Source organism: Diorhabda sublineata, chromosome 9 (genome assembly GCF_026230105.1).
Source record: "Diorhabda sublineata isolate icDioSubl1.1 chromosome 9, icDioSubl1.1, whole genome shotgun sequence".
Classification (NCBI taxonomy): domain Eukaryota; kingdom Metazoa; phylum Arthropoda; class Insecta; order Coleoptera; family Chrysomelidae; genus Diorhabda; species Diorhabda sublineata.
The window spans coordinates 17,908,506-17,929,379 of NC_079482.1; the positions used below are offsets into that span (position 1 = coordinate 17,908,506).

General features: G+C 32.3%; 1 protein-coding gene across 6 annotated transcripts in view; it reads left to right on the top strand.

The window, feature by feature from the left end:
• LOC130448713 (GATOR complex protein Iml1) overlaps window positions 1-20,028 on the top strand; it is a 68,567-nt gene extending 48,539 nt beyond the window's left edge. For all 6 annotated transcript variants that reach the window (XM_056786189.1, XM_056786192.1, XM_056786191.1 and 3 more), the window contains 8 exons: window positions 6,846-6,938; window positions 10,996-11,194; window positions 13,151-13,259; window positions 13,406-13,615; window positions 16,838-16,998; window positions 17,549-17,717; window positions 17,775-18,094; window positions 19,800-20,028. In XM_056786189.1, coding sequence (XP_056642167.1) covers window positions 6,846-6,938; window positions 10,996-11,194; window positions 13,151-13,259; window positions 13,406-13,615; window positions 16,838-16,998; window positions 17,549-17,717; window positions 17,775-18,094; window positions 19,800-20,012 — 1,474 coding nt within the window. In that variant the 3' untranslated portion in view covers window positions 20,013-20,028. The remainder of the gene's footprint in view (window positions 1-6,845; window positions 6,939-10,995; window positions 11,195-13,150; window positions 13,260-13,405; window positions 13,616-16,837; window positions 16,999-17,548; window positions 17,718-17,774; window positions 18,095-19,799) is intronic.
• Window positions 20,029-20,874: the final 846 nt, after the last annotated feature.

Here is a 20,874-nt window from a genome sequence, read left to right on the forward strand (position 1 = left end):
GATTGCTAGTTGCTGCATCGGCATTGACATCATCGGGAGAATAATCGTGTAATAAAGCTGGAAAGTTTATAATCCACTCATTACATTAGTTATTGTCCGCAGAATTGCTCTCGCCACAAATATTTTATAAAGCGATATCGTTTCTTTTCTTAAATCCTTTCAACAACCCATTACTGCCAGAAAAATTATCAATATAGAGCTTACTTGCGAATTCTTGAGCTTTCTCTTTAATCATTGGTCCGTTTATTGGAATGTTATTATTCCGTACCTGCTTTATCCATGTACAGAGACACTTTTCAACTTCAGGATACTCTGCTGCTCGTATTCGTTTCAGTTTTCCTTTTCAATCAATACACTGAGACCGAATTTTCTCGTTATTAATAATTCTACACAGGTTTGACTTTGGTATGGTATTCTCCCTACACAGTTCATCGCGCGACTTTCCACAATCATAATCTGTTAAAAATTGTAATTTTTCAAATACATTTTGTACACTCTTATTCCCTTGTTCTTAGGTCAAAACCTAAGATAGTATTGACAAACAAAGCAGGCGCGAATGAAGACGCGCAATGTATGTAAACAAACAGGTCAAAATGTTTTAAAACCTGATTAATTTGTCTCACTTATACAGGTAATTGAGCTACAGAGTCTTAATTATAGAGGTAAACATCGAAAAAGTCTTAGAATTCATATCTTATTTAATAACGTTCAAAAAGTTCCATTAACAAAGGTAATTTAATGAAAAAGAACCGGGACCTCATTGCAACTCTCAATAATCGAGGTTTCTCACTTAACCAGGTTTCACTGTAGTACATTTAATATTTGATATCACGCAGCTCCAGCTTAAAAAGAAGCATTTGTTGATAGACTGTGAATAACATGCAATTTAAAAAAGTTTAAGATCGATGTTGTATAAACAAGTGGCATTGGGATCTACTGAAAATCCTCGTCTTATCCAAAGTTTATTTTCGTGAAACAGTCACGAAAAATTTTTATTAGAATCAAATTGTACCTAAGGTTTGTGGATTCTCTTCATCTTCACTTAGGAAGATTTGTAAACATAAGGTTTGTTCTCACCTACAAGTCGGGACTGGACTTTGAACGATTATCGAAAGCGTTTATAGATATTTTCTTGTAACACTTGGTACTTGCTCTCAATTAAGTACCAAGAACGTTTTTGATGGTTTAGAACGAACCTATAATAGTAGCTGCAAAATTGATAGTTTTCAAGATTTTCCTGAAAGTCTAGTGACAATAATGCACAGATAGCAAATTTTGAATATATTGATCACAATACGGTTACAATGAATTACGTTTGGACTAAATTTCAAACAGTTTTGTAACAAAATTTGTTTACTCAGTACTCTCTCTGATATTCGTTCATAGGTGCTTGTTAAATTGTTGAGCTCTCACATTTCTACAATACTATTCGCTTATTTGGTAGACGTTCTTATTTCTTCTTAGCAAACAAGAAACAGGCAAAGACTCTTCTGAGAAACTATAACCAGACTAAATCTGCTGACCTAAGTAAGAATACTAACAGGAGGTCTATTGGGGCTCAGTCGCCTCAACAAACACCTAGACTTAGGAGATAATGTGTCGTGCAGATTTTGTTGCACAGAGGACGACACCTCAATCCACATTCTCTTAAAATGGGAAACACTAAGGAACTCCAGAGCACCACACCTGAGAGAGCTTGAAATAGAAGACGAAGATCTCTGGCAATTATAGCTATCCCACATTCTAGACTTTTCAAAAAGAGTGGGATTAATGGAAACATTGGGCTCTCCAGTATCGCAGCAAAAAGGGGACATAATAGATTCTTTGGGTCGTGGTGTATACGATATCCCAAAATCCATACATTCTTACACGGAAACATGAAGTTTAGTAAATATTAGCGACGATTAAGTCAAGACTGGACGTACATATATTTAATTTTTAAGAAATTACCATTAAGTATTCTCTGCAAAAATGCAGTTAGCATCAGTTAAAGAAGGCAGAAAACAGTGTGATGAAAAGTTTCTGTTTTTCCTGATAAGCAGGTTTAAGTTATTTGGAATATTAGATGTCTTTAAAATAATCTGCTATCTTCACAGTTTCAGAATATTTTTTGTTCAGCTGTAAAAATGCGTTCAAAGTTGAAATCTATAAACGGATATCCGAATTTGTTATCAATAATATAAACAAACCCCTCCAGAATTTAATATTGCCATGGACCAAATTATTAAGTGATCAACCCCAACTAAATGCTTGGTATATGAGAAAAATACATTCCGCTAACATTTTTATTCTTAGAATTGATCATTAGAAAAGACTCTAATATCTTCAACAACGTCTGTTGGTATTTTTATTTGGTCAAGACCTTTTTATCGAGTGGAGGTTTCTGGAGAAGCTAATTTAGGTACACGTGTTAATTTCTTCCAAGCAAATAATAGCGATTATTGGGGCAAAACTGGATGTAAATATATTTAATTTTTAATACATTACCATTCTCTGCAAAAATGGAGTCAATATCAGTTAACGAAGGCAGAAAACAGTGTGACGAAAAGTTTCTATTTTTTGCGTCGATTTTTAGGTTTTAACAGTGATTTTCAACCTCAAGCTTACAATATACAAGCTTCTACTTTTTGGTTCTGAAGACCAAAGAAAATTTTTGGGAAATAGATTTAACTTACAATTGGATATATTGATAATAACTTTCTGAACTGCAGATTATTCCTCATCAATAGCTGCTTTCCATTTACATTCAAGTGATCTGAGACACTCAGTTATATGAGTATCTTATACTCAGATAATGACGGCATTGCTCAGTGAATAGAAGGAACGTGTAATGTACGTTACTCACAGCAAAAGAAACGACATAACTAAAATAATATTATTTATAAGATTATCTACATCAATGTCTGTTTGCAACAATTTAGTATTGTGTAATTATTTGTTTATTTTGATGACAATCTGAGTTCACAAAGGTCACTGAAGCACGCGGTCTCAAGCTTGTGCAGATTGCGGGTAAAAACTCAGTTAGGTCCCACTTGTGAGACTGAAAAGGAACTGAGTTATGGCGTCACAAGTGAGAATAATATGTGTTTTGGTGTAAATGGAAAGCAGCTAATATTAGAGATTACTTAGAAACACCCTGTGTATAACATATTAAGATGCTTTGGTCTACATTTTTGATTTGTAAACAAAACCAATTTTATAGCTTATGAGTAAAACAAGACATATAAGCTTGCCTCAGCCTATTTATTCATTTTCCAGTTTTTTAAAGCAAAAAATCGCAGCTTTATAAATAAGAGATAAAAAGTCAAAACCTCAATTGAACTTAAGACTATTCAAATATTCAGTAGCAGAGATGCCGTACTCTCAAGATCAATTATTAATATTAGCTATTATGCATGTTTTCTTTTATACAGAGTGATTTTTATGTATAGAACGCGTCAATTATCTCGGAAACGGCTTGTACGATTTTTATAAATTTTTGCGCGCAAGGATCTTGTGATTCGGCCGGTATTATGATGGTATTTACATTGTTGTCAGATCTTTCCTTTTTCCGAAAAAAATATGAAACTTGTTATTTCAAATGGATCACGCTGTATATTTTTCGCTTTTCAAAATCCTCAAGAAATACTTATTTTTTGTTATCTAATGTTCCCTATACCTAAATGCCATAATTTCGGAGCTATAGCTACATTTGCGTTATCTCCACCGAAGTTAAAATAATATATTCATGCAGGTGGCTATGATTGATACAATAACAAATTTAACGTTTCAATAAATTATTATGTTTGAAGTTTATTGAAAGTCACAATGAAGCGTTTATCTGAAAAACAACGAATTAATATTTTAACAATAGGATATGGTGATTGGCGAAGAAGTCAACAAGAAACTTGTAATATCTATAATAATTTATATCCTAACCGAAATCCCATAACAAGATCTACTGTCAGTAAATTAGTGAAAAAGTGGTTAAGTAAAAGATTTATCGAAATCAGGGCGCAGAAAAACTGCATTAACTGAAAACAAATCTTTAGATGTTTGTGACCTGTTAGAAGACGATCCATACTTGAGTGCTAGACAAATATCCAGGGAACTTGATATTTCGCAAACATCCGTAATGAAAATTTTGATAGACGTGAAGAATTTGCAGATCTAATCATGGAAAAATGTTACAATCAGGGCTGTAGGGAGGATGATCTAGAGTTACCCATTGAAAAGATTTGATGAGATCTTTGGTCCGATTAGCCACATGTGGACGGGAATTGTCATGCAGCAAAACGATACCCTTACTCAACTTGCCACCTCTTGTTCTGATTTACACGACACTGATTGTTCAATGTCTCACAATAAGACGCTGCATTGATTGTCTCATTACGAGGCCGGAACTCCACTAGCAATACTCCTTTTCTATCCTATAAAACTGTGCACATGATTTTCCGGGCAGATATTGTTTGCTTAAACTTCACTTTTTTGGGTGATGATGAATGTCGCCATTCCATGGATTGTTGTTTCGATTCTGGTGTGACGTAGGCCACCCATGTTTCGTTGCCAGTAACAATTTGGTCTAAAAAATCTTCACCTTCATTGTGGTACCGCTCAAGGAAAGTCAATGCACTGCCTAAACGTTGGGTTTTGTGCAAATCCGTCAACATTCTTGGAACTCAACGTGAACACAATTTCCGGTATTTGAAGTTCTCGGTCACAATGCGATACAAAACACTACGAGAAAGCGTCTGTTTTCGCTCACCTTTTCGTCCAATTTCTGCACCAAATTTTCATTAACGACGGAAGGACGCCTACTCCTTTCTTCACGATGAATATCGATCGGTTTTACACCTTTAGCGGTAAGAAATCGTATAACAGCCCGTACTTTACAATCGGCGGGACTCAGATTGTCAGAGGCATCTTAAACACTCAGTAAACAACGTACACAATGAAGAATCAGACTGTAATGACAGTGCGTAGACAAGAGATGTAGGTAACCAGCGCGCATGTGCGGAACGGCGACCATGGGGTTGCGGCGGCGGAATCGCAAAACGGTACTTACTTAAAAAATATGCCTCGTACATCAAGTTTTACAGGTAAAACCAGTAACATTTTTAAACATAGAATAACTGTTTATAATCAGAAGCATCAGAGAATTTACATAGTTTGAATCGATTCTTTAGTAATAAAAAATTTTTAATTCATTCACTAACATTCCACATGCAAAAATGAGAAAACATCTTATTTCTACATCTTTTAGTCTAAAATTTTCTTCAAGTTGCCATTGTCATAGACGCTAACTCGTCTGCTACTTCATTTTATTTTATCTATAGCGAACGATAACGATTTTAATTGAAAATATGTGACTTGTATGAAGTTGAATTTTTCTAATAATGTTTAGTTCCACATAATGTTGAATTCTTCATAATTTGTATTCATAATGTACCATTTCAGGTATTCTCTATTTTTCTCAAAGAGTCTTCTTACCTCAAATGTATTCTCAAAATGTTTATTGGTTCTACTTCTCACCCTTATTTTGTATTTATTCTGCCGTATACTATTCCCAAAATTATACTTTCCCATCATTCCATCTGTTGTTTCTCTATTTGATTGAGTATTTATGTTTCACAAGCACAGATAACGATGGCTTTCATTACAGGGTAGGCCATAAATTTTCGCACCTTATACCATAGGAACCGCGCGGGGGGAGGGATCGTAGCTATTCTCGCGTAGTTTCTCGATTTTTAGAAATTTACGTGAGAACTCGAGTTCTCTGTAATGCAATGTCACAAAAACAATTAGTTTTACGTTTTTTTCAGTGTCCAAGTGTTAGTTTAATTAAATCATGGGTTGACAAGTTAACTAGTCTGTGCCGCAATAACTTTACGTCGGATATTGAACGTGGACCTAAAATTGTATCCCTTTAAGATATAAGTGAAAGTATTAAAAGAACATTATTGAATATTTAAAAAATATCTTCGTCAATACAATATTCAATCGTTTTGGCAACATTTTCTTATTGAACAAACAAAATTGATGATTTTTGAGTAAAGAAAAGCCTAAATTAAAACACTAAAAACCTATATAATCTTCAAAAGTGACGGTTTGGGCGGCAATCTTCAAAGGGCATAATTGTCCTGTACTTTTTGAAAACGCACGCGACGATTTAGTAACTGTTAACTCTACAAAATATGTGAAATACTACAAAATTTTTCTACGTATGCATGCATTAACCCTTGGATGAAGACATCTTCCCAAACAAATTTATCGCAAAGGAGATATATCATGGCCTCCCCGTAACCCAGACCTATCCCCAGCTGATTTACTTTGACGAATTTTTCTAAAAAGTCGTAGAGTCTATGTGAGTAAACAATATTCCAATTAAAGGAGAATATTCGTTAAGAAATTGCTAACATACCCGTTGCTATTTATCGAAGAATTTTCGAAAATATAAGCTAGGTTTCAAGAATATCAACGACGATGGGGCCACCTGAAATTATATAAATTAATAAACATTTGTGAGAGTACAATGTGTCTTTATCAAAAATGCAAAAATGTATGGACCTTCCTGTATAATATTACGTCTTTCTTGAGACGTTTTTTCAATTCATTAACATCATCCTCAGCATTTTCATCTATTACTTCTAAATATAAAAACTGCCACCTCACGTAAAAGGCAGTTATCAAAAAAGTATGTAATTGTTATTAAAAAAAAATGTATTATATGCATCTTGATTACTCTTAAGTTCAAGTGAGTTTGATTTATAGTAAATTACGCAAAATTGGTTGCTTTGACTTGTTTTCCTTAGGGTTGTAATTAAATCATCTAAAAGACACTTGATGTTAGAGTCGTATTTTTCCAGGTCTGGATCAAAAGTTGAAAGGAATCGAATTTCTCAAGGACCTCCAGAAACGTCTGATATTAAAGAGGGATTTGAGTTGCCATCCGACGAAAGGTGAGCAAAAGATTAATTCAATTATTCGAATAAAAGTCTGGCATCGATGTGAAAATATTTTAACTGGAGGTTTTCTTTCATTTTGGATTGAAATATCTCCAATCAAAGATGAATATTTTCTTCAGAATTTATGAAATTTTTGCTCAATAGAGATCTAGTTGTAGGAATTCCAGTTATTTTTGTTTCCAAAGTCAGGGCTACAATATTATCAATGATAATTTTATTCTACTATAGACACTGCTAATGATACACCACAGAGTAACTGAATTTTCCTTCTTAGAAAATACCGAGTTGTGACAAAGTTTCACTCCTAATATTTTTATTGGCTTCCACAACAGTCCTTATACAACGATTTAAACGTTAATCTCATGAATCAAAACAGCCTAAGTAATCATCTGAATTTAACCTGCTTAGAACCACTGTTATAGCTTCTTTCACCTTGTCTATGGCACTGTAATGAGTGTGACTTCATTTTGGAAAATGAACAAGTCCCAGTGAACAATCTCATGAATATAGGGTGGGTTTGGCACCGTTGGAATGACTTTTTTGTCATAAATTGATATTCAATTAATGAGACGATTGAACCGGTGGTTTTCGTTGTGCAAAATCAAGTGGGTATCATTTAGTGCAAGATACTCACAGAGAACGCGTGCCATTGGCCATTTTAGAACGCTAAGATTGAACTCCCCAGTCACTTTTTGATTGGCAATAACATATCCAATATAAACGATGCCTCAGATATACAGGATGTTCTGGAATAGCACTCCATTCTCTCGAGAAATGATTTTATAGGTAAATATAAGGAAAAAAGTTGGTATAACAAAACTTCCTAAAACGCTTCGTAAGCGAGTTATAATGAACGATACATTTGGCCCGGATTCCCGATCCACCAATAATAGAAAGCCATATTGAATGTCTCGGGTCTGAAATTTTTATGCAAATTTATTTGTCTATACGTATTTTGACCTGAAAATTTGAATAAAATAAGTCTCAGATCTATAATTGTAGTTTTTACGTTAATTGACATAAAATACAAAAAACTCAACTCCAAAATAAACTTTACGTTTGGAGTAAAACTTCCAAATAAAACTTACAGAAAATTTAATTCTGAAGGGAATTATGTGTACAACCTCAATAAAAAGTAAATGCAATTTGAAATGAAGAAGAGTTTGTTTTATTCATCACAAATAAACACACAAGAGGAGCTAAGAACTCTCAGAAATAATCTCGACACATTAAGAAGAGTTAGAAAAGCATGGATTTGTCGTGCCAAACGCTGTATTCAACAAGATGGTAGCCACATAAAACAACATCGTTGAATGTAAGGTTACTTACATAATTTGCTCATTTTTGTTTTGATTTTCATTCAGTAAAAATACAGATATTTTTAACTTTTATTCACTTTCTGTTGACATTGTACTCATGATTCTCTTCAGAATAAAATTTTCTATTTTATTTGAAAGTTTAATGCTGTTGTTGAGTTGAGTTTTTTGTATTTTACGTCAATTAACGTAAAAACTATTACAGTTACAGATCTGAGACCTATTTTATTCAAATTTTCAGGTCAAAATACGTATAGACAAATAAATTTGCATGAAAATTTCAGACCTGAGACATTTAATATGGCTTTCTATTATTGGTGGATCAGGAATCCGGGCGAAATGTATCGCTCACTATAACTCGCTTACGAAGCGTTTTTGGAAGTTTTGTTAAACCAACTTTTTTCCTTATATTTACCTATAGAATCATTTCCCGAGAGATTAGAGAGAATTTAACCTCTTGTAGATGTTTTTTTGTTGGTATACAACTCATAAAATGCAAGGCCACTGCAAATATGACTCTTCATAAATCAGCTGCAATTTTCGAAGGAATCGAGTTTGTTTTTCATCAGGTTCTACTGAACGTGGAATCACGACACTCTTTTTTTAGCATATTATAAAGATATAAATGGGGTTGTACAAAAAGTACAGTGTTTCACTCGTCGAAAAGATTTTTTCAAGCTCGTTAACATTACCAGTCGTTGTTGATGAGCTGTTCTCTCCCGTAAAAAGAATTTTATTACTGTAAAACATTGGTATACATTGAAAGGAATATACACTACCAGTCAAAAGTTTTTGCCCCCCTATAGTTTGTCCGATACACAACAAATAAAAACAAAATGATTTTGATATTTATAATCCCAAGAAAATACAAATATAAGAAGATAGTAATAATAAAAGTACAATCTGTAATTGTTATATATTTAAATTTTCGGTTCATCGATGTAACGTCCTTTTGATTTTATTATTTCGGTGCATAATTTTGGAATTTTCTCTAACAATTTCTACACATAATCGTCATCTACTTGGTTCCATTCGCTATTCAGGTTATTCCAAAGATGTGAAGTGGAAGTAGGACACTGCTTCTTGATTTCACTGTCCAATTTGTCCCACAATAACTCAATCCGGCGACTGTGACGGCCAAATAATTACTTTCTGTACATTCTTCTTTTCCAATTCATTCAAATAATATTTGCACACTTTTATATCGTTATCATACTAGAAGATAGATTTTCTGCTGATCAGGCGCTGGTCAGAACGTACTACATTTTTCTTTAACATTTTTTGTAGCCTTCTGTCTTCAAAACCCTTTAAATGTTTACCATATCCCTAGTCGCCTTTGCTCCAAAACATCCCAAATTCATCACCGAGTCTCTACATTGTTTCCAGTTGAGATTACACTTGCTCAACCGACGAAAAGGTTCTACTGAAGTAACCCAAGCCGAACTAACAAATGAAGAATGAAAAAACGGCCTACAGCGATGATGAAAACAGTGAAAAAATGATCGATGGACTTACCGTCTTATTCTACAAATAGACACCTGGGTAAACTATTAGCATGGAGAGGTCAATTATTACTTGACGCAGATGATATCTTATCACACTTATCACTCCATAAAAACTATCTCCCACTTTTCATTCGTCCAATTTTTATTGGTACTATGCAACCTCTTAGTTTTATTTTGACGTCTTGAAAGAGGTTTTTTCACTACCCCCTCAAAATGGCCAACTTGTCCGAATCTCCTTTTCACTGTAGAAGTAGTCAAAGGCAGACCCCTTGATTTTTGATCTGAGCTGCTATCAATGAGTCCGTATGTCGTCGATCACCTTTCTTGCTCAATACAATACGTTTGTCTTCAGCGGTTGTGGTTTTTCGAAGCCACCTTGAACGTTTTCTATCGCCAAAGCTCCTGGTGGTTGCATATTTTTTCACGTTATAGTCAACGATACGTCGAGGTATTTTTAAGTCTGAATTTGTGAAAATAAAACAATTCGTACACGAACTCACAAAAAGGTGTCTGAGTCCAAAAATTGTGAATCAAAACATACTTGTGCCCTCACAGGGCTTACTGGAACTAAACTAAAATCATAAACACCGAAGAAATAATTCACAGTTAAAGAATAATAAACAATCAGCCGGTACTTTTAACTTGTCGCATTCTCCAACAAAATATAAGCTTAGCAAATAATAGACACTATTATTTTTGGTTTGTAAGACACCGTTTTCACCTTCGCTTGACAATATGGAAGAGAAATTTGTTAAAGTGTAATATTTTGAAATTTAACTAATCGATTTTGGGGTCGGCCGATAGTGTATCCCGGATTATGTTATTTCCATGATTCACAGATGTAAAGTGTAGATGGAGCGGAGGACTCTGATACTGAAACTCTGATATTGCTGAATCGGTTTTTTAGAATAATCCTATAACTTCATCTTCCATTTTCTTAAGTCTTTTATATTCACGATAAAAATTATTTATTTTGAAAGATAAAATATACGCACGTTCTTTTTGCGAAATATTGCTCCTGTAGATGTCTTCGTAAACATTTTCTTTGATTCATGAATATTAGACTAAAATGAAAATTTATTGGAGTAGAAAGTTTATCAAGATGAGGTTTAAAAAAATAACTTATTTAACCAAGTACTTTGAGAGAAAAGGGAACATTTCTGACTTTAAATCTGCTTTCAAATTTAATTTTTTTATTGATTATAATACATTTTTTTAAATATATTTCAGTACAAGTTTACCAATAACTATGCTTAAACCAAATGCGACAAGTGCTGAAATCATTGATAGCATGAAACATCCTATAAATGGTTTATTGTTTATTAGTGTTCAACAAAATTTACCGAATCTTACTTTCGTTACTGCAGATGCCGTAAGTTGGCTAATGACTCATATGGAAGAAGTTCCTTCCATTGAGAAAGGAATACAGGTATATTATTTTTTATAATTAATATTCTCAATAAATTTCTTTAGGGTTTGAATATTTACATTTTGTTATAACAAGTTATGCTAAATCCTCAGGCAAATTTGGGGGGAAAAAGTTTACGGTGTTTGAAGTAATCAGTAAATTTAACAGTTCTCTTTGTTTCGTGTTTGGGAAAATAGATTGAAAAAGGATATTGAAAAATTTTTATATTAGTTCCTAATATAAGTAATCATCCCGAGTTAGGATGTACAAGCTCCGTCTCATTTCAGAAAAATTCGAACTTATTAAACTTTATTTTAAAATGCCAAAAAGTAGCTGTTAGTAAAATGTTTTAAACCTTTAGTTTTATGTCTAAAATATAGGTTTTGGATGAATATTGTCAAATATTTTGAATGATATTTAATACGGTGGAAATAGATAGGTCTTGTTGATAATAATTTTTTATGCATATACAAGGGTTCATTGTTTCCAAAATTGTGTTCAAAGTTTCATTAGGTCTAAAATACGCAACTAATAATGTAGGTAGAGTATAATTTTTAAAATGGGTAGAGGAAAAGTTATTGATGAAAAAATTCGATTAATCATAATAAACTTATTCAAAAATGGGAAAAAGAACTCAGAAATCGCGAAAGTCGTAAACATGTCAAAATACAGTGTTCAAAATATAGTTCGCTTGTATAAAGCAAAGCAAATGGTTCGATTGTCTCTAAACGCCGGTACGTAAGAAAATCGAAATTGTCAGACAAAGATAAACGGGCGTTAAAAATAATAATTCAACAAAACAGACGTGCTAACTATGGTCAACTAAGTGTACTTTGGAGTAATGCAGTGGGTAGGCGGGCTTCAAGATCCACATGTCACAGAGAGGCTCAAAAATTAGGATTTTGGACATACTAGGTGAATTTTGTAACACCTTAGTTTAATGCATATTTCTCTAAATTGAAATTTTCTTTACATGGGCCAAGAAAAAGCCATTATTGACTGAAAATCCAAAAGAAAAATCACTTAAATGGGTCAAAGAGCATAAAAATTGGAATTTTGAACAGTGGAGGTGTATACATTGGAGTGATGAGTCTCGTTTTGAAGTTTGCGTGGGTGACGATCGAAGTAGAGTTATTCGACAAAAAATGAAGCTTTTCATCCAGATTATTTGAAGCGGAAAGTAAAATTTCCGACATCTGTGATGGTGTGGGGCTCGATATCTGCAAGAGGAGTGGGAAAACTGCATTTCATAAACGGAATTGTCAATACTGAAAAGTACCTGGATATTTTAGAAGAATCATTGTTGCCAATTATTTTTGAGCAATATGGAGCAGCATGCCTTAAAATGGTTCTCAGACAACAATATTCCACTTTTAGAGTGGATTTCAAGTAGTCCAGATTTATCACCAATAGAAACACTTTGGCATGAAATGAAAAAGCAGTGCAAATCCAGCTAGATCTAGATCCAGCTAGATATGTCATGGAATTAAAAGAAAGACTACAAGAAATTTGGGATGGTTTTACTCCCGAATACTGCCAGAATTTAATAAACACCATGCCTCAAAGAATTACGACTGTTATTAAAAAAAAGGGGGATGTTACGCAATGGTAACTTTTAAAAGTATGTTTAATATTTAAGCTTTTCTGATTACATTTGGTTTTTGTTTCTTTTTGTTTGTAATTATAACATAGACTTGTAACTCCTGTAAAAGTATCTAAAATATTTATAGAAAAAATAAAGTGCTCAAAACGAACCAATTTGCCGGTTTTTAATAGCTGAAAAATCAATAATTAGTAATTTGTTTCAATTGGACCAACTGAAATGGAATGGGGCTCGTACATCGATTGATAGATTATTTAGTACCTCTGTTCAGTTGTATTGTTAAAGCTCAATTTATACGGAATCTCATTTTCAAGTAAAATAATATGATAGATCGATTACTTCTTCAATTTATTTTGAATTAAATACTATTTTAGATAATGCAGATATTATATGAAAAACAATTAATACGACATGCTTCTGGAGATCCAAAGAGAAAATTTATATATGGATTCTATTTATTCTATATTGTATCAAATGACAAAGGTAAAGAATCCATTTTACACTGAAATATATAATCAAACTATTTTTATTGTCCCAAAGAAAGTAGTATAGAATATCATTTTTAAATTTTCTTTTCCAAAATTCTGATACATACAAAGTAAACTTTGTAGTAATTATATTTATTTTAGATGATAAAGAAACCTTTCAACCTTGTGGTGATATTCAAATTTTCGAAAATGAATGGATGGAAGTAGAAGTGAAGAAGCCTTTAAATTGGGGATTATCAACTCCCCCTTGTACCTTACAAGTTCCAAATAGTTATTCAGATCGAGAGCACGGTGTGCCTCACTTCTTATGTGAAGATATAGATGTAGAATACTCTGAAAATGATTTGGAAGGTAAATCAAGTTTAAGTTGTTACTGTATAGCATTTACTCGTTTCAAAACATTTCAATGTTATTTGCTAAAGGTGAAGAACAGAAATATCTTTTCACCTTTTTTTGCGCACTACACTCTGTTTATTTCTTCATATCCTATGATAAAATTTAAATGTTTCAGAGTTCTTATCAAACATTTAAAAACCTCAAGCTAGGCTTGAACTAATTAATTAACCAAAATTGGTGCTTGTCATTTATAGTTTCCCCGTACTTAATTTGAATCTAAATTCACTGTTTCCATTGATTTTGATAATAAAAGAATTTCTGATCAGATACAAGCACTGTCAGGGGTGCCAAATGGCTGGAAGCTAAAATTGTGATTCCGTGTGAAACCGTAAAATTTCAAACTAAAGTTCATGTAGTGAGAATAAGAGAAGAAATTACAAGTAGGCAATATTTTGTTTATTTACCTACTTTCACAAAAATATGAACAATAAGTACGTTAGTAAAATTGAATAAAACTATTAACAAAAAATAAAATTAAACATACTTACTACAGAAATGGTATATAAATAATATGAAAAGAGATCTTATAAAACAAATTTATTCAGTCTAAATCTAAAAACTTTTTTGGAGGTACATTAATGCTGAATTTAATTTATTTGTTAAATCTGTAGACGCAGTGAAGTTGTAGCAATTACCGCTATTTGGAACTGTGTTTTTTTGTTGAAAGGAGCCCTTCCAACGTTGGGGTTTTAAGGCGATTTTTCAGTTAGGTTTTAGATTTTACTTATGAAAACACTTTTTTCGCCATTAGCACTGGAATGCAGTAAAGTTCAACTTCTGGAGATCGTCAATAGTTTACACTGTCCAATGTAGATGATAACACATTTTGAAAAATATTGTAATGTTTTTCTTCTTTATTTATACGATTTGTATTCGTGGGGTGAATTAATAAACACTGTCTCTTACGTTCTTAATTTATTCAAACACTATACACTTAACTAACTTATCACTAACAATTAAATAATTTATTCAAATTTTACGCTTACTTTCTATTTCGGTTTGTTCACTATGATTCTGTGTTATTAGTGCCATATCATTTGCACTAACAGATTCCGCGTGAGGCGCCAAGCGTCACTATTACAATGAGTTACTCGTGACTGTAAATGCCGTAAGCCAATATGTCATCTTATTTCGTCGATCAAAGCTGTAGTGCCATAAAAATCTTCAGACGCAGATCAGCAACAACTTTGACAGAATCATAAATGGAATACAAGTTTTATCTTCAAATATAAAAGTCGTGAGATTCGAGAAGGAAAAATCCTTTTCCTTTCAAGTGAAAACATCCTATGAGAGTGAAGATGTCCAAGGGGAGGTTATAAGAAAAAGAGGAAGAAAAAATGACTCTAATTTGGTTCCGGCCTACACAACTAAGCTAAAGATTGACGCAAACATAAAGAAAGACTAATTACATTTATTTGAAGCTAGAGTAATTCCCAAATCGTACCTACCTACTTATCAGGCTTTGCTAGATTTAATAAGTTAATTTCAATTTAAAATCCTCCTTCCATGCTGCTGCGATATTATTTTGTTTTTTATGTTCTTTCTTACATTAAACGGATATTTACTTAAGTTTAAATACAACTTTTATGGGCGAGTTTTAGTTTAAAAATTTTTAGGTTTGAAATTTTCTTGTTATTTTCTTACATTAAATTAAAATACAATATAAAGTCATATTTCGCTCTAAGTCCCAACTCAGCAAGTATAAATAAAATTAAGATTGATAGTATTGCCATATCCTTAAAAAAATTTTTTTTAAAAGTGCCTGTAAATTTTAAATAACATTTTACATCACTAATCAGTAGAAATATCTTCAAACTGCATATGCGCCTAAGCAATTGATCCAGAAAACATTAAATTTACAATCGTTTTTGTTTTGGCTTTTCTGTAAAATCACAAAATAAATTCTCAAAAGTTCTAGGAAATAAAGAATTAAAAAAAATAAATAAATAGAACTTCCTAGAAATTATTCAGAAGAATCAATGTAAGTAAACCGCCTGCTATAATAAAAATATATAAAACAAACATCAAACGGATTCCGGATATTCTTGAATTTCATTACATCGAGGCAGGACCGGCACAAATATCCATATAGCGAACTTGTTTCTGACAATATTATGAGGATCTTACTCTTATTCTTGAATCGAGGAATGGCATTTCCTGCGTGATCTACATTATTTGTTCTCTGTCAGACAATTTAAAGACAGCTCGCTTCATCTTGCACAGTACACCAATGATTCTATTCCCTCGACTCATAAATAGGCCCTATGGACTATTAGATACTGAATTTTTCATAACTCATTCTAATAAATCGGAAAAGATTTTTGGAAAAAAATATCTTCATACTAAAACGTTAAAAGTCAATGGCAATGTGTTTCCACTAGATTAGAATTTTCGATAAATTTGTGTGGATAAGATCTTTGCTAATATGGAGAACAAACAAATTTTGTTAGCTGCAATAATGTACACTATGTACAGTGTCTCAAGGCATTTATGCAAACATTTAGCAAAATTTGAATATGTTTATACTAGATGAACATAAAGAAAATTTTGTGTTTCAGTAACATGAAAACTTTTAGTATCCAACTAAAGCAACCATAATTGGTAATTGTCATTTATAATTTCTATTATTCATTTAGAGTTAGACTCTGTTTTCCACTGGACAGATGGGAATTTTGTTTCATATGAAAAACAATGTAATTATGTTAACTGCAGTGGCGTATTATGTCTTGTCAATAAAAAAGAGCACAGACATTTTGGATTTAACCAAAAACGAAATGGAATTAGTAGAATGCTTTCCAAAACCCCAATTAAAGATGCATTATATTCACGGAGAACATCTAATGGGCTTTTCCAAAATTATTCGAGGAGGAGTCTTGCACTGATATCGCATAATTGCATTAACAGACTTCGTAATAAAATTCTTTTTCCAGTTACTTATTCATTTTATTTGTTTTGTCGTGTTACTGTTTTTTTAATTTACTGCTCATTGGAAACTGGCGACAAGAAGTAACAATTGGAATTTAAAACTTTATTTTTTGAAACAAACAAAATTTGCTAAATTTTGCTTTAACGGAAACGTATTTGTTTTTAATCATATTCATAATATTTTAACTTTCTTTAGCTTGTAATAAATAAAGTAATTTTCCTATTGTATCACGAATTCTAATTATTTTTTAGGACCAATGTACAAAAGAATGAGATTAGAGACTGATTTGACTGGTAAAAGCGATCGATTAGAATGGGGTCATGCTCGTTATCAAACCGTTTTTAAGCCAGATCAAGCTTACGAATTAGTTGTTGAATGGTTGACTTCATCGGGATCTATTATTTCTGAATTGGTAAGATACAAATTCAATAAAAAAATTTTTTTGTCTAACTGAAGAAAAAATACTTCAACTAAAAAAATATTTCAGTAGAATACAAAAGAAAGTAAAAGACTATATTTTTATGTTAATCACTTTTATTTACAAAGAACAATAAAAATAAATCTCCAAACATATAAAAAGATACAAAAAGCTTTGAAAATTGATATTTTTCCATTTTTTTATGTGTAAGTAGAAGCTTTCTCGAATTAGACTCCAAATTAAACCCCACATCGTGCTTTCATTATATTTTCCTTGATAACATTGTTCATTGCAACCTTGTTGCTCTTATGAATAAGCTAATAAGTTGTCTTCAAATCCATGAGTTTTAATTTATCAAGCAAACTGGAAATGAGCTCTTTATCATTTTCAGCCTTTTTTGCCACAAGCATGTCATCGATCATTGCTTTATTTGCTACGAAAGGAGCCTCTGGTTACTTTTAGTTGTAAATAATCAGAAAATATTCAATTACTACACACCAAATTTTTTTATTGAATTTTTTATATTAAACTTTTCCTTTTTTAGCTTTGTGGTTGGCACAGAAAAGCCCAGTCCTGCGGACTTCAAATGATCCCCATACCACATGATCCACTCGCATTACCATATTCTAATAAGTCTGATCCTTTGCGAGGACCAATTTTTATTCCACTTAATATTAGGTGCCTAGAAGAAAGGAGTTATCCACTATTTAAAGGTTGGGAATTGAAGATATATAGTTTTGAAAATATCATAAAATAGATATTATTTCTAGAATTTAGAGAAAATTCTTATGCAGACAGAATGTTTCTTTTTCAAGAAGCAATTGTTCAACGTTTTGGCTTTATACATTGTCAAGTTGAGCCTCCCGATAATGTTAATACGTCGAGAGAACATCAATATATTCATGCAACAGGAACAATTTTCTTATTGATCTCACGACCAGTAACTAAACCTAGAAGTAGAGTGAATTCGTCAACGGGTAATATGGGAAAATATACAGTACATGCTGATGTTGTTCCTAGTCCTCATGAAGCCTATATTACTAGACATGTTTCTGGAAAAAATAAAGATGATTACGATAATTCTAGAAAGGTGACTTAATTTAATATTAACAGTAACTGTCAAAACTAATCTTCAACACAAAATCTAAAACACACGAATAAAATTAATTTTGTTGTAAAGCCTTTGATGTTTTAAAATTTTTATCTTATTCAAAATTCTAACATTGATAATTACAAATATATAAGTGTGTAAAGAAAACAGCTCTAACTGACGCCAATGGACGTATTATGCATTAATAAAAATTCCTCTCCTACAAAAGGTACACATTGTAAAACATACGATTCTAAAATGTCTTTTATGTAGCAAGAAGTTGGAAGAAGACTTCAATCACAACACAATATTGTCCCATTGAAGTTTTCCTCTATTTTGGTGTTTTTGAGCAAACTACAGGCGCTGTCTTCGATGGTATAGATAACGCGATAATGGATTAAATGCTGAGACATATTGAGGCTATTTTTTCATTTTCTAACAAAATATGGTTTATTCGTTCGAAACTAGTAGTATTCACTGACACACTTTAAAGACATACTAATCCTATCCTGCTATATACCTCCAAATATAAGTATCCAAAACTACATTAGTGCAGTCGACACGACAACATGATAGAAAATCACTTCAAAGCGAAACTATAATACTGGGAGATATTAATGCAAAATCCACTCCCTGGGGCTCTCTAATGATAGATATCAGAGGTGCTTATTGGATGGAAATGATCTTAACAAAAGATATAATAGTGAATAATAACGGAGATCGTCATACCGTTTTGCGAGGAAATACAAGATTATTTATTGATGTAACAAGAAGAATCGCAAGAGATAAGCCAATGGGAAGTGCTGGAGACAAAAACACTAATTTATCATCAGTATATCCTTTTTAAAGTAAAAGAGGCGACGTAAATAAAAATGGTGAATACAGATTAGAACATTTTTAAGAATATCATAGAAATAACAAGCAAACGCAGCACACGGGTCACTCACAAAAACCGTACAACTAGCGTATAAAAGCAGTACCTACTTAACGAAAGACAAACACAATAAAATGCCCTGTTGGTGGAACATCGAAATTGAAAGAAAAACGACAGATTGCTACAAGTACAAAAGGACTTGTAAGACTTGCAAAGTCATCAAAGAAGCGAAAAGTGAATTTTGGAAAGACCTCTCTGTATAACTCATTAATAACATTTGAAGCGATGCTTATAAAATCGATGCACTCACTCCCTACGAGTCAACTATTGACCAATGGCCACAAAGTAATTTCGAACCTTTTACTGATCAAGAGATAGCCAACGTAACTGGAAGTATCCAAAATGGCACAGCACCAGAACCAGACGGCATTCCTTTACATGCTATAAAAATATTCCTATCCAGATCCAATATTGAATATGCAGATGTTATTTATTGGAGCCTATTTTCTAACTTGAATTCATAAATGTGTATCAATTCAACGGAGGTTATTAGAGTTCCTTGTCTAAAGGCTCATTATAACCCCAATTCACCATCAGTCTTCGATATCAGTATTCATAGCCTATGTAGTTAGAAACGTTTATTAAACAAAATTTTATAAGGCGTACACTACCCACCAAGGATGGCAAGGATACGCCAAATAGGTTTAAAGTATTGGGCACAAATATTTATAAAACTTTCTAGTAAGACCCTGTAACTGTTTCGTTTTATTATATACAGTATAGATGTTGAATAAAAATTGAGAAAAATTTACTTGGATTTGTCCTTTTTAGATGGGTTTCCTCTGGTCGTGGAATCATATGGTGAGTAAAAGATGGAGAACGAATCAAGGAGTTGATACCAACTGTCAGTTAAAAATCCTCAAAGATTTTCGAGAATTTTGTCACAATTCCAAAAATAGGTTACGAAATTTTTGGTACGAATGTTGGGAAGCTAAAGAGTTGAATAATTATTCTTTAAGTAAGACAGTATCTATAAAAAAATAAACTTTATTTAAATAAACTTATTTTTATTCATTTCCCATAAATAATACTATTTATAAAAAAAAGTACACCGTGGATTTATTTTTTGCATAACTTTCTTCGAAGGTGAAATATGATTATCAGAAAATATCAGATTCCTAATTTATATTAGAAACTATTAGGTGTAAAATACGGTTCTCGTATTTGTTTATAAATTCACTGGAAAAAATACGGGTGTTCAAAGAACCACTCTGTATAGATGGAATGCATTTGTAATGTCTTGTTTAGATTCTACTAACAAAGAAACTAATGCATGGTGAACAAGTGAAACCTTTATTTCGTGATACTGAATGATCAAAACCCACTAATGACATCCCAACGCGATTCATTGACAATTGCAAAATATAAATTAGATTTACTAAAAAGCAAAAAAGTAGTCCTATTATATGTAATGAAAAGACTAGAGTTTGAGAGCGAATAAAGAAAATAAATGTGTTTTGGTCAATATAGATGCCGCTATGAACTTTTACCCATATGAGAATAATTCGTTTTATAATTAATATTATAAATTTTTTTATTTCGAAAATAAGTTCATGATTAGAAATATTTAATGGAGACGCTTCAATAGCTTGTAAAACTGATTTAGAGTGTCATTATAGCAACAGTTTCAACTGGATTCAATAGGCACCGTCGTAAGCATTGTTTTATTGCCAACGCCACGGTGGAGAAAACTGAAAAAATATTTGCTATTCTAAATTTTTTAAGATGATTTATATTTGAAACAAAAAATGCTGTTCCATCGTCACATTTGGACCCATCGTTGGAAAATATTCAAATTGAGACTACTCCTGTGATAAATATTACCGGTGCACATTTTCAGACAGAA